The 15,394-nt window shown below is 37.2% G+C and overlaps 1 protein-coding gene across 4 annotated transcripts in view; it reads left to right on the top strand.

Moving 5' to 3' along the window:
* PDE3A (phosphodiesterase 3A) overlaps positions 1 to 15,394 on the top strand; it is a 322,232-nt gene that overhangs the window by 253,185 nt on the left and 53,653 nt on the right. For all 4 annotated transcript variants that reach the window (XR_003519766.2, XR_004820283.1, XM_027592724.2 and 1 more), the window contains exons 3-5: positions 500 to 757; positions 2,687 to 2,841; positions 7,090 to 7,214. Coding sequence is in view for 2 of the 4 variants with exons in the window: in XM_027592724.2 (XP_027448525.1) it covers positions 500 to 757; positions 2,687 to 2,841; positions 7,090 to 7,214 (538 nt within the window). In the remaining 2 variants the exon portion in view is untranslated. The remainder of the gene's footprint in view (positions 1 to 499; positions 758 to 2,686; positions 2,842 to 7,089; positions 7,215 to 15,394) is intronic.

Here is a 15,394-nt window from a genome sequence, read left to right as displayed (position 1 = left end):
CAACTCTCTGAAACTTCTTGCCTTTTTATTTTTAAGATTTATTTTTTTATTTTAGAGAGAGAGAGAGCACAAGTGGGGCCAGAGGGAGAGGGAAGATCTCAAGCAGGCTCCCCACTGAGCAAGGAGCCAAATGCAGGGCTCCATCTCCCAACCCTGAGATCACGACCTGAGCTGATAACCAAGAGTCAGAGGCTTAACTGACTGAGCCACCCAGGTGCCCCAACTTCTTGGCTTCCAAAAACTAGTGTTTATCTTTTTAATTTCTTCAAATATGTCCTACCCCTCTCCAAGTTCTAACATTAAAAAACATTCCAGGAACACAAAAATGGCAAAAGCCATGGCAAATTGTGGCAAAATTTGAAAAAGAGATGTGATTTGAATGTTCCTTTACTACAACCTGAAAGAGTCAATCAGCCCATTTTTTGGAAAGAGTCCCATTTTAGTGTGTGTGCCTCAGCTTCAGGCCTTTTCTCACTTGTTCCTCTGTTTGGTGTCTCAGTCCTCAGGAACCAGTATTACTGTGGATATTGCCGTGATGGGTGAGGCTCATGGCCTCATTACCGACCTCTTGGCAGACCCTTCACTGCCCCCCAACGTGTGCACATCCTTGAGGGCAGTGAGCAACCTGCTCAACACCCAGCTCACCTTCCAGGCTATTCACAAGCCCCGCATGAATCCTGTTGTTTCCTTCAGTGAAAATTACACCTGTTCTGATTCTGAGGAAAGCTCTGAAAAAGACAAGCTGGCTATTCCCAAGGTAGGTGTTAATGACCTATCCCTGCAAAGGTTAAATCTTTTTCTTTTGCCTTCTAGGTCTGTTTCTTGTTACCCCCAAACCCAGATGCAGTCATGTCAGTGACTCAGTGAAGATGTGTTGATCATGGTGATCAAAGTAATAAAAATTTAAACATAAAGACTTAAACGTAGCTTTCTGTAAATGAAAGTTTTACCTTTTTTAAATTCTGACTTTGAAGAAGTTTTTACTTCTATATGTCAGGCTCTGTTTTGTGGGAGAGGGATTTAGCAGTGGGGGGGGGCGGGCAAAAGTCCCTGCTCCCACTCTAGTGTGGGTTCTTTTTAAAATCCCTTGCCCTCTGAAACCCAGAGATCCGCTGCTCATGGCTTTCTTTGTGTGATATCATTCACAGCACCCTCCTGGCTTTCCCAAATCCAAGAAGTTTTGAACTCAAACAGTTTTAATTGATTTTGGATTGCTTAAAGTAAAAGATGGCCTTAGTGATTTGTAAATTCCTTCTTTTTATGTGTAAGATATAAGAGTTTTACAAATGTAAACTATAGGAAATGGGATCCTATACCCAGCTTAGACCTTGCATTAATTGAAAACGGGTTGTTTTAAAGACTGAAAACAAATCAGAATTTAAGTCCTCTCCGGCACATCCGAAACAGTTATCTGTTTGGTAAACAGGCATCTGTCCTCTCAAGTTGGTGGTCAGTCAATAACACCCATGAATTAGCTGTTGTGAGTCTCTTATCTGAGGAATGTGTTTCACACAACTTTGTCAATTAGGTATTTACATGGTTCTTTTTGAACATCTTAGTCTCTGAGAAAGGTATGGCTAAGCATGATGTGACAGTCAATAGAGAGAGATTAACTGGTTCCATTCAGCCTCAAAATAGACATGAAGTTACTGAGATTTTCAGGCATCAGTCCTGGTATTTACAGTGCTTGACCTTTTCTCTTACTATTGAATTACTTTCAAAGATGCATATTCACATCTTTAAGAAATATGGGAAGCTAGTATCTGAGCTATTCTTGAATCTCAAGGTGCCATATACTTCTCAAAAGCTTTTGTTATCTTCAGGAGACCAGGATGCATCTTTGAAAAGAATGTCTACATGATTGGTCTACTAGGAATAGCTAGCCACAAGTAAAAATGGGTTGAGCTTCTACTTATTATAACCATATTGCTGTTGTTGTATTAGAAGAATACCTTCACTTTAATTTTTAAGGTGAAGACCCTCTTTAGAGGGCTGGTGTTCATCCTGGTAAGCTCAGAATCTTGCCTCTCTGCCATTGATGCCACATACCCTGTTTGGGATATCATAGGAGAAGAAATAGTAATGAGAGGGTTGCAGGTGAACCAGCAGACTCTTCTGCTAAGAAGAGTTGGTACTGATGATATTACCCTTATGCCTGATGTCTTAAGTCTTGCTAGCCACAAGAAAAGTGGTGCATTTTGTGAGTTACACTCTTATACTCAGCTCCTGCCTTTTGTAAATCAAGAAATTAAAATTAAATTAATAAACACTTTGGTGTGGAGACTATTTTGCAAGATGATAAAAATCAATCCATGCCTCAAACAGATGACTTTGAGGGAAAACTTTTGCTCATGACTAATATAATGCATGGATAAGTATGTATATCCCTTTGAACTGATAAAGTTTTAAGTTTTCCCCCAAGGTTCTCCCAAAGGTAAGTGACTCTCATTCCTATAATTCCATATGACAATCATCATGTAAATGAAGATCCCAAAATGTTAATTTTATAATATTCATTCTTTTATTGAACTCCTGAGCACCCAATTTTCAGACAGGTAGTATTCAGGGCCAATATGGTTTAATAAATTCACTTCCAATTAAAAACCCATTTTCTTCCATTGTATTATATAATAAGTGAGTGATCAAAAATATGCTTGGTGATAAAATCAACACTCCTCCTTCCTAGCGCCTGAGAAGGAGTTTGCCTCCTGGTTTGTTGAGACGGGTTTCATCAACTTGGACAACCACCACCTCAGCCACAGGCCTACCCACTTTGGAGCCTGCCCCAGTACGGAGGGACCGGAGCTCTAGCATCAAACTGCATGAAGCATCTTCATCAAGGTTAGGCTGTGCTCCTGTTGGTTTCACATCTCTTAGAGAAGTTACTTACCAAAAGGAATTATAAAATACAGAGGAAAAGTGGCCCAACCAGTTATGTTTGGTTGGAGGCCAGCTTTGAAAATGAAGAAGGTATGTGCTTTAAATGCAAAGCACTCTATGGATTAACATCAGATAATTAGGCTTAAATTGTGTTGCTTGGTCTTAAATATAAATGGGAACAGTGACTTGGGGTGATGCCTGCCAGGGTGAGAGGATGGGAAGAGGTGAGCAAGCCCAGAGTAGTGGTGAGCTAGATTTTATCTAGACTGAGATTGATATTGAGATTCTGAAATCAAAGGCATCCAACCTGACATCTGCAAATTGTTTTTAGATTCCCCTCAGCCCACCAGATCAGTTCTCCTACGTTGTATGAAAGGCAAAAGATCAGATCAAAAAGTAGATCGTCATCCTAAGAGCACCTGGATAATGTTCAAACATTTGGTAATCTAAAGTTTATTTAAAACACAAATTAGTGGTTGCCAGAAACAGGAGCTGGGAGTGGGGTGGGATGTGCCAAATGGGTAAAGGGGGTCCAAAGGTACAAACTTTCAGCTTTAAATAATTGTCATGGGGATATAACATACAGCATGGTGACTATAGTTAATAATGCCGTATCGCATATTTGAAAGTTGCTGAGAGTAATCTTAAAAGTCCTCATCACCACAAAAAAATTTTTGTAACTGTGTGGTGATGGATGCTACTAGATTTATTTTGTTGATTATCTCATAATATATGCAAATATCAAATTACTAGATTGTACACCTGAAACTAATATGTCAATTATATCTCAATTTAAAAATAGAACAAACTTTAGCATATTAATTACAATTTTACAAAGTGATTTAAAAGCCAGAATTACCAAAGCTAAAGGAAAGATCGTGTTAAGATCTAGAAAGAATATTTTTTTTAAAGATTTTATTTATTTATTTGACAGTGAGAGGGAACACAGGCTGCGGGGAGTGGGAGAGGGAGAAGCAGGCTTCCCATGGAGCAGGGAGCCCAATGTGGGGCTCTGTCCCAGGACCCTGGGATCATGACCCGAGCTGAAGGCAGACGCTTAACAACTGAGGTACCCAGGTGCCCCAAGATCTAGAAAGAATTTTGAAGGAAACCCCATTGTGTTTGTCCTTTTCTAGTTAGAATAAAAATAGCATGCTTTATATGAATTCAATAATTTTGAGAATATTTCCCATATGATTTCAGGTTTTTGAAATATTTGCATCAGCTTTATTAAATGACCTAATGACTGAAAAATAACCACATCTTTGTTGAACTCCATGACGGCAATATTAGGAGTAATTTTCTCCTGATCTTGGGCTTGACTATAAATAAAGCACCATTTTGAGATTGGCAGAGAAATTGAAACATTTCAAATCATGAGTTTAATGACCGCTAACTTTTCTTGCTTTGCCATTTAAAAATACGTGTAACTGGTTTCTTCCATATTAACTTGGATAGTCTAATGAACCTGTAGAATCAGAAGCAAACTCAAATGATTCTTTCTTTCACATATCAGTGTAATTTCACTCCATCTGATTACTTGGGCTTTTGTAAAATGTCAAACGCCACCACAGGAGAAGGTTACCTAATCTGTTTCAGGGACATTTCCTGAAGGTCGAAATTACAGGTCATTAGTGATATTTTCCTCTGAAAATATTGACCATTATCATTGTCTACAGCAGCAAATACTGATAGGTGATAGTGGATCCTCGTTAAATATTTGTTCCTTAAGAAAATGAATTTTGTTCTCAGTGTATATCTTTAGAGAGGCTATTTTACTAACACACCTTGTCAAGATTTCTGTTGTAGAATAGTTAGTGCTCCGTGATTTCCTTAACATACAGTGACGCTGCCAAAAATCCATTTGTGCATAAATGTCTCCTTTCTTTCTGTAATCGTTTGTTACTTCTGGTCAAATCTCATTTCTCGTACTTTTTTCTTCTTAGTTAAATGACATTAGGGAGCGTAATTGAAATTATCATGAAGAGGGTTTCAAGAACTTTTATGAGCTTAACTCCCAGGGATCCTGTCATCCTGCTTGATGAAATAAATGCTCATAATCAAATATTTTCAAAATAGATAAGGAAGAGCGTCGAATCCCACGCATTTTCTTTGTCCAAGAAATACTTACAGCTGTCTTGCCTGAGGATACGTTTTTCCCCTGTCTAATTTAATTCTTTATTTCACTGTCCTATAAATGTCCTGTTTATAAAATCTGAAAATGATACAAATTTTCACCAGTATGAAGAAATGAAATTCATTCTGAAGAGAACTGGAGGGAAAGCCATATATAAGTGGCAATAGTACCACCATTAAATACAGCTGGTTTTGGTTGATTCCTTCTTTGTCATGGGGGAAAACAGTGGAAAGATAGCCACAGATCACCTCCAGCCCTGAGTGTAAACCAAAGTTAAAACCTCCGCTTGGGAGACCGATTGGTAACACTACTGATTGATTTCAAAACTGATTAGAGGTTTAGCCCTTGTAGTTTTTTTCCCGTCAGCCCTCTTGTTTCTTCCTTTCTTCCTGTGTGTCTTTCTATTGAGGACTTTGAGGACTGCAGTGATCAAAAGACCAAGAGAGGGAAGTGAAAATTAGGAGCAGCTCTCAGCTTACATGCCCTTTGGTATTTAGCTGGCGGATTGACTCTTGGGTAGTTTTAACTACAGCTGCGTAGGAAGGACACTGGACTGAAGATCAGAAGGACTTTGGCCCTGCCACTCAGAGATGTGTGTCCTGAGGAGCAGGTCATTGTCTGAGCCTCAGTACCCACTGCAAGGAATCCTTAGGAGAAGGGAACTGTGGCACAGTGGGGAGGTAGAAGCATTAGGTAGAAGCATACCAGTAGGTACTTCAGAAAAAATAGGCTTGAGATAAAAAGTCTGAAATAAATCATACTCTGGTCATTCCAGGTCAGCCTTGGAACTGTCCCCTGCCTCTGTATGGTAGGCAGAAAGGAGGCGGTAAACTTGGTTTAAAAACAAACAACAACAACAACAACAAAAAACCTTAGGATCTGATAAGACTTTTCAGACCTAGGATGAAGTTGTTACAAGTAGAACTAAGATTATCAAATCTACTTTTGTGGAAGGGGATTGAGATCTTCCACAGAAGACATGTAGAAAATTTTCCCTTTTTCAGAATGAAGTGACTAAGTAAGGGTTTCCCTAAGCTACTTTGATCTCCAATACCCAAATTATTACATACATATTCATGAGATCTAAACAGGAATCAAGAAGGTGAGGGTCGATACAAAGCTGAAAATTGTCACAAGGATCACAGAAAGCAATATATTCTAAAATGCCAGGAAATTATAATGCAAATACACACACACACACACATCTATCTATCTACATATACATAAATATATTGAGTTACTGTTTTATTAATGTGTATTTTAATAAATTAATATATGAAGAAGGAATATATAATTTCCCAGGTATTAAAGGTACTCTATTTTATAAAACTTTTCAAAATTAACATATTTTAAATGTTTTTATTAAAAAAGGAATAGGCATTTTTCAGGCTAGCCTTCATAATAGAACTTTTTGTGATATTAATAAATACATAAATATAATAAAATGCAGTTAATATTAAGGTCTTTTAAAAGTCTACATAGAAAAGTAATAACCTACTCACTGTATTATGTACTAAGAAATTAAAACTCCTAGGTCACAAAAGAAATTGTAGGCTAAAAGCCTCCTATTGCTAACCCTTCCTTCATAAGAAAATACTGCGAAGACTATTGTCTTTGAATAATTTCATAAGCACTTAATTTTTTAATTTAGATACACCAAGAATAATAAATAGTAAAGGGCATAAAAGGAGCATCATGACATTCATAGCTAATATAGGTTCCCCTGCATCTTAACTAATACACTTGTCAAGGTTTAGAAGATCTATGAGGAACATGATTACAGTAATACAGTAAGGATTGTCTGGTTCCTACTAACTGGATAAATAGGAAAGTTCTTTCTTCTTTTATCAACCTTTTATCAACAGTATGTTTGATGCCTAACTTTTCTCCCTGCAGCAGAAACTGAGCTCAGATAACTTATTCTTTCATTTGGATGTAAAGTGGTCCTGTCACTGAACTGGGACCATGACTCAGATTGGCAAACCAATTATGGAAATGGTGATTGCATTCTGGCAAGATCTATCCCAATAACTGATGAATAATTTCTTCATTTTTATGCTGTGTCTTTATAGTGCTGTTAGTCCTGATTCTTGGAATAACCCAGTGATGATGACCCTCACCAAAAGCAGATCCTTCACTTCATCCTATGCTGTTTCTGCAGCTAACCATGTAAACTCAAAAAAGCCAAATCGACCAGGTTAGTAATGTGTTGGGAAAAGAGTTCATACTCACTGAGTGTGTAGTCATGGAATAAACTAAATCTTAAGTGGTGAAACAAGATTCTGAGGATCCATACTTGGATGTGTTTGGTTTGACTGTTCCAAGAAGAAAAAGCCTCAATAACCAATTAGTTCCTTAAATTTCCACTTTATGTGATGATATAGATTCTTTCAAGTTTGCTATGCTAGATACCCTGTCTTGAACTTACTGGGTGAGTAGGAAATCGGTGTCACCATTTATGATAACCTCTGGAAGCATCATCTTATAATGTAAAAGCTAATGATGTACTTCCCAAATTTCAGTTTTATTTTTAGTGTTTGTTAAAATTATTTTTCAGAAGTTCAAGGGAATGCTTCATTTACTCTAATTTACTAGTTTTTTCAAAGTAACTCTTTATGCCACTCACCCCCCATATATATATACACTGAAAGGAAGAGGTAATTAAATTGGGAGAAAATACAGTTCAGGATCTTTGAGAGCCCTTTGGAAAAGCCCACAGGTCAACAACCAAAAGACCCACCATCACAGTGGGCAGGAGGTTTTCCTTGCCTTAAAGTTTGCTACAAAATGAAATATGATGTGATTTCTCCCATCTGGGATGATATCTGGGATCTTTATAGATTTATATAGATTTCTTTTATAGATTTAGATCAATATCTAAATATTGATATCAAAATTAAGAGCAGTAAAATTTCAGGTAGGAAAGTGAATGATTTAGATAAAGAATACTTCATTTAGTCAGAATCTGTGCTGACTCAAAACTGGAATATAGTTTTTGTCTGATTCTGTTGCCAGATTGCCCCCTTCTAGAATCTCACTTGAGAGTCTGAGGTATTTATTATGACCTCTTCTTCTTGGTATGTTCTGACTTGAAGTTTTTAACCTCTGAGCACTGTAGAAAACTCTAATGAGGTTTTCAGTAGCTTCCTGCTTATGTTCTTAATCTTCTTCCTTCATACAGCTTAAGAATTTTCCAAATGGCTCCAGGGAAAAATCACCCCCTTCTCACTAGGCTGTTAGATCTTCATGTCCTGGCTACCATGGCGGCAGTCCCAAACTCCAGTTTTCATGTCATTAGCCTCGTGACATTGCTAAAATTTCTGCTGACTTGCTTCCCTAATAGCTGCATCCTTCTGCCTAGATTCTTAGCCTTTTGCTCCATGCTAATAATGGTCAGTAAATAATGCTGTGAAGGGAAGAACAGTTCATAGGACTTTGGCTTACCCTTTTGGGGGTATCTTATTTCTGCTCTCTCTCGGAACCTAGTCCTTCTGAATTGTTTTGCCTTGAAAGCTTTTTTTTTTTTTTTAAGTCAACTTTTCTTCTTCTTCTTGAAGAAGCATGGATTTATTATAAACTACCACATCATAGACAGGAGCAGAGTAAAGGAAAAAAAAAGAATTTACACATAGACACAAAATAGCTAAACTATACAATACCAAATTAAAAAAAAATCTTACAGTCAGCCAAAGAAAAAGGAAATTTCGGAGAACACAGGTCAGTCTGAGAGCAGAACTGTCTAGTATAAAGGGCATCAGAACACAGTAGAATCACTTTCTTCAAAGTTCTGAGAGAACGTAATAGCCTGAAATTGTGCATCTTGCACATCTTTCTCACAACAATATAGGAATGAAATGCCATTTTCAGAAAGTCAGAACTTTACCACCTGCCAAATCTTAACTGAAGGAATTTATGATAGATATATTCAAGAAAGAAAAGTAGTAGCAGAGAAGAGGTCTGAGACCTAATAAAAATAGTAAATACATTTGAAAACCGTGAGTTTATCAAACAAACATTATATGCATAAATTATAACACTTCTAGATTTGTAGGTATTTTTATTTTTTACTTAAAAATTTTTTTTAATTTTTAAAAATGTTTTTAGTTATTATTATTTTTTTTTAGAGAGTGTGAGGAGGGGAGGGGCAGAGAGAGAGGGAGAGAATCTTAAGCAGGCTCCATGCCCAGTGTGGCAGACCCCAGTGTGGGGCTCAATCTCATGACTCTGAGATCATGACCTAAGCCGAAAGAGTTGGACGCTTAACTGACTGAGCCACACAGGTGCCCTGGTATTTTTTTCTTTTTAATATTTAAGGAAAGAATTAAAATATCAGACAAATATAATATGTAATTCAAGGGGTGAAATAGGAATTTAAATGTTCTATGTTCTTGTGTAGCTTGGGAAAAGGACTCAGTTACAGAAACTGAGGCATAGAAAGTAAATTGCCCAAGCTCACACAATTAGTCCTGAATCCTTTCTTTTGTTCAAATGATTTTATACTAGGAAATATTGAGGACAACAAACTGAAGTAACTTAAAATTGGGATTTTTTTGGTCCTGTCCTTGGCCAAGTACATGATAATGGAAGGATTTGGTTTTGTGTCTCTCAGTTCCTTCATTTAGGTAAGAAAATTAAAATTATTAATATAACCAACATAGTAAAGTCAAGAAGCTGAAAATTGTGCTTGTTTTGGCAGCACATATACTAAAATCGGTGTACAAATATTGAATCATTGTACACCTGAAAGTAACATTCCATGTCAATTATATGTCAATTAAAAAAAGAACCTGAAAATTATAGTTAGTGCATTCCCTGGAAATAACGGAGCAAATAATGGAATGGGCATGAAGAACAGCCTCATTTTTCTGTGTCCTACTCTTCAATTCATATATATAGCCAAGAAGAAGGAACGAAATGTAAAAGAAAAAAAAAAAAAAACAATGTCTGTGTAACATACCCCAAAGGCAGATGATAGAGATTAGAACAAGCATGGTGAGAGCCTCACTCATTAAGTACATAAGGTATCCCCATCGTGATTACTTGGGAGGGGATTTTGCATTGTGACATATTTAGACTGCTGTCACAGCAGAGCTAAATGTTTATAAAATAACCTATATCGTATGCATGCTGAATTCGACTAAACAAATCCCTGAAAGTCGGCCAAAAGGGAAAAAAGCCCATCCAGAATCAGCTGAAATTCTGTTACAGTTCTTCCTGATCCGATGGGCTCTGCTGTTTTGAATCCTTTGTTTTTCCTGCAGTGATGGCGTGGTCGTGCTGATTGGGCTAAGTAGTTGTGCTGTGTTTGATGTAGTTGACTGTGATGCCTATGTGGAAGGGAGCCAGGGAAAGCCCCTTTATGTGGCAAAGAGTATAAGGAAGCGGAACCTAAAGTGTGAAGGGAGTTGGAGGAGGAAAGTGAGAAGCGATGGGCAAAAGAGGTAGGGGGATGCAAGCATAGAAGATAAACACAGGTACACATTTACACAGGTAAGTGGCCTGTTTCCAGAGGGGACTCATGAAATCTGTTCTTTGCACAAGGTAAGTGAAACAGTGTATCCTCTAGCTCAATCAGCATTAATTTAAATAGTTGAAACAAACCCAATTATTATGCAATTGCGAATATAAAATAAATGGGTAAAATCACATAGAAGTCCTTTGATTAAAGCGTAAAAACAGGACATTTAAATATAATTTACATTTTTAATCTTGCCTTTTTATTATGAGCCACTGACAGTGCAGAGCTGCCTTTGTCATTCTGCTTTTAAAACTCCTCCAGTTTATACTTACTGCATTTGCAGTAGACCCTTCCCCGATTCTTTTAATTTTTATAAGATTCTTATAATCCTCTTAGAGTGATTACAGATCTCTCTACACCTGCAAGTTAGACTGAGTGTTTCCTACAGAAAATCTGAAATGAGAGAGAACTTTAATTATGGCACTGTGTGTGTGTGTGTGGGGTGGGGGTTGTGTTTCTTTTTACCTTCTTCATACAGTAGATACATTTTCTGTTTTGGAAAAATATTAGGGCTGTCCACTGAGGGCATAGAAAAGAGACATGCATTTATTAGACATGCTGGTTCCTTTCTTGTTCAATTAAAATTAAACTGAGAGAGTTTTACAGAACAAAACAGATGGATTCACTTAGATAATTTTCCTCCAGTATTGTTTATCATCTCCCTTTAATTGCCCATAGTTCCTAGGGTTTTGACACATTTTCTCATGCTCTCAGAAGCAAGGAATTAAAGACTGAATTACTCAAAGGAGTTGGTATTTTAGAATTTTAAAGTTATATTTTTAATTTTTTTATTTCTAAATGCTTTGATTTTAAGTATTTTTACATTAGGGCAGTTTGAGTCATTCAGAGATTTATATTTCATAAGCTATGTCTTTTTTCCTAAAGTTTCTTAAAATTACTAAAATATAAAGTAATAAATAAAATTGAGAGAATACATATTTATTTGAATCCTCCCCCACCACGTGTGTACGTGTGTAAATGTGTGAATATGCCGCATGAAATTGGATGAGACTCCAAAGCTCATAAAGTTAATCCTTCTAACTTTATACATGATTACATTTAAAACACCTAGAATATGATTTGTTCTTGAAGACTTGCAAAAAGGGTATTTCTCCTGTTTTCCTGGAATATCCTCTTCCTGCATCTGAGATCATTTTATTTGTAGTGTATCCTTTCTAGAAATAGAGTATTTGGTTATTTTCAGCACTTACATCTCTCTCTCTGCTGGAAGACTAACAACATAAATAGGTACCCATTTTCTGTAGCATTCCTAACGCTCTCTGTTTTAAAAAAAATTAAAGATAATGTACACTGGATGAAACGGTGGTTTGGTTTGGGAAAAAAGGAATTTATATGCTTAGACCTTTATCTTCTCACCTACAGTATAAAAATATCCCTGCTTCCCCCCTCCCAGTTTTATTGAGAAATAATTGATATACATCACTGTATAAGTTTAAGGCATACAGCAAGATGGTTTGATTTATATATACTGTGAAATTATTACCACCATAGGTTAAAACAACATCCATCTTCTCATTATAGATAAAATAGAAAGAAAAGAAAGACAAAAGAAAGGAGAAAATGTTCTCCTTGTGATTAGAACTCAGTTTACACTCGTAACGACTTTCCTGTGTATCATACAACAGTGTTAGCCGTTGTCTTCATGTTGTACGTTACATCCCTAATAGTTATTTTTCTTATAACTGAAAGTTTGTGCCTTTTGATTCCTTTCTTCTAAGTCCCCTTCCCCTACCCCTGCCTCTGGTAACCACAGTCTGATCTCTTTTTCTGTGAGTTTGGTGTTTTTGTTTTAAAGCTTCCACATGTAAGTGAGAGCACATGGTATTTGTCTTTCTCTTACTTATTTCACCTAGCATTTACATTAGCATAGGATTTCCTTATTTTTTTATGGCTGAATGATATTTAATTATATATATGTGTGTGTGTGTATATATATATATACACAACTGTGTGTGTGTGTGTATATATATATATATATATATAAAACAACTTATTTATCCATTCATCCGTTGATGGACACTTAGGTTGTGTCTTGGCTATTGTAAATAACACTACAGCGAACATGTGGGCACAGATTTTTTTTTTTTTTTTTGAGTTAGTGTTTTCATTTCCTTCAGATATATTTCCGGATATAGAATTGCTGGATATTATGGTAGTTCTATTTTTAATTTTTTAAGGATCCTCCATACTGTTTTCCGAAGTGCAGCACCGGTTTACATTCTCAACAGTGCACAAGAGTTCCTTTTTCTCCACACCTATGCCGGCATTTATTTCTTGTCCTTTTGATGGTGGCCATTCTAACAGGCATGGGTGATACCTCATCGGGGTTTGAATTTGCATTTCCCTGATGACTAGTGATGCTGAGCATCTTTTCATGTACCCATTGACCTTTCATATATCTCCTTTGGTAAAATGTTTATTCAGATACTTTGCCCATTTCTTAACTGGGTTGTTTGTTTGCTAATGAGTTATATGAGTTCTTCATATATTTTGGATATGACCTCTTATCAGATATATGGTGCACAAATATTTTTTCCCATTCCATAGTTTGTCTTTTCACTTTATTGATAGTTTCTTTTGTTGTGCAGAAGCTTTTTAGTTTGTAGCTCCACTTATTCATGTTTTGATTGTATTACTTGTGCTTTAGGTGTCCTATTCAACAAATCATTACCAAAACCCGTGTAACTTTTCAGAGAACCACCTCTTAATTTGATTAATCTTTTCTATGGTTTTCCTTTTCTCTACTTGATTTGTTTCTGCTTTATATTATTTCCCACGTTTTGCTAACTTTGAGTTCAGTTTGTTCTTTAGTTCCTAAGACGTAGATTTAATTTTTTATTCGGAATCTTTCTTAAGGTAGGCATTTGTGCCATGAACTTCCCCATCAGGACTGCGTTTGCTGTAGCTCACAATTTCTGTTATGTTGTGTTTCCATTTGTCTTAAACTTTTTTATTTTCTTTTTCATTTTTTTTCTTTGATCCATTGATTGTTCAGGAAGCTATTGTTTAATCTCCCTGTGTTTGTGAATTTTCCAGTCTTCCTCTTGTTACTGATTTCTAGGTTTGTGTTATTGTGGTCAGAGAAGATACTTGGTATGATTTCAATCTTTTTGAATTTGCCAAGACTTTTTTGTGGCCTAACATGGTCTATCCTAGAAAATGGACTATGTGTGCTTGAGATGAATGTGTATTCTGCTATTGTTGGGTGGAGTATTCTATATATGTCTGTTGGGTCCATTTGTTCTATAGTAGTTGTGCAAATTTGCTGTTTCCTTATTGATTCTCTTTCTGGATGATCTCTATCTGTTGTGGACAGTGGGGTATTAAAGTCCCCAGCTATTACTGTATTACATTTTATTTCTTCTTATAGCTCTGTTGGTTTTTGCTTTATGTGTTTAGGTGCTCCAATGTTGAGTGCATAAATATTTATAATTGTTATATCTTCTTGCTGCAATGACCCTTTTCTCATTATAGATATTCTTTGTTCTTTTTACCATTTTTAGTTAAAGTCTGTTTTGTCTGATATAAGTATTGCTACTCCTGTTTTTTGGGGTTAACATTTCCTTGAAATGTCTTTTTTCTTCCCTTTCAGTCTATTGTGTCTTTAAGGCTAAAGTGAGTCTCTTTAAGACGGCGTGTTGTTGGATCTTCTTTTTTTTATCCATTCAGCCATTCTGTGTCTTTTAATAGGTGATTTTAATCTGTTTACATTTAAAGCATTTATTGATAGGTAGGGACTTACTGTTGCCATTTTGTTCATTGCTTTCTGGTCGTTCTGTAGATGTGTTGTTCCTTTTAGTGGTGTCATATTCACCTGAGTTTTTGTGATCTTTGATATCTTATGTTGGTATCTACGCATTTGAGTGATCAGGTTTCTTTTCCAGACTTTGCGGAGACAATTCTTCACCAGTCAGCTCAGTTTGTTTCTAGGCGTGCTTCCTGATGTCCTTAGGCAGGTAGGGCCTACCCTTGTGTCTATTTTTGGGTGAGGCAAATGTTCAAGCTCTAAGGTTGGGAGTGAGGGGGTGTGCCACTGGCTGAGAACAGTTGGATGGGGCTGCTGGCTTGGTTCCCTACCCAACTGAAACTGTAGGATGGGCTTCGCAGTGCCTTGATTCTCTGGTCAGGCTTACCAGATGGTCAGGACTGTATTCAGTAATAGCAGGGTTATGGAATCAGTTTCCCTGCCCTGGTAGGGACTCAAGACCTGTGCAGCTTGTTGTATGGGGACCTGAATCAGGCTGGAGTGTGCGTTGAATTCTCTAGTTCCATGAGGCTATCAGTTTTGCTCTGAAGATGGGAGAACCCACAGGCTGTGCTCTCTGTTCAGGTGCCATTGTACATAAGGCTATTGATGGGTTATTCAGCTTCCCAGGTGCTCTGGTTAGGTTCCCTGGTCAGATAGGCTATAGGTTGTATCGGTAATGAGTGAGGCTACAAATTATATTCCCTGCCTGGGCACAGCAGGAGAAGCAGCTCTAAAGCCAACAAAGCTGGTTGTTTGTTGTCTTAACTCAAGCTGTCCCACACCGCAAGCTCCTTTACCAAACAGGCCTTTATTCTGAAAGCCATCACCTGCCCATCTTTCAGTTCTAGTGCTGCTAGACCACACAGATTCCAGGAGTTGGTCAGTTGGGGCTAAAAGACACTCTGCTGTGGGTGGGGCTATGTCTCAGCTCCCTGCTGGGCAGGATGGGGAGGGGTCACTCCAGCTACTTTCTGTTTCCCAAACAGGTTCTCAGGTAGACAGGGGCTAGGAGCTACCCTCAGCCTTAGCTCTGAATGAATCCCCCTGCCAGTACATAGGATGGGGACACTCCACACCCCATACTGGCTTT

This window comes from Zalophus californianus, chromosome 9 (assembly GCF_009762305.2).
Source record: "Zalophus californianus isolate mZalCal1 chromosome 9, mZalCal1.pri.v2, whole genome shotgun sequence".
NCBI classification, from domain to species: Eukaryota; Metazoa; Chordata; class Mammalia; order Carnivora; family Otariidae; genus Zalophus; species Zalophus californianus.
The sequence above is the reverse complement of the archived record's forward strand: the minus strand, read 5'-3'. Positions and strand labels throughout refer to the sequence as shown.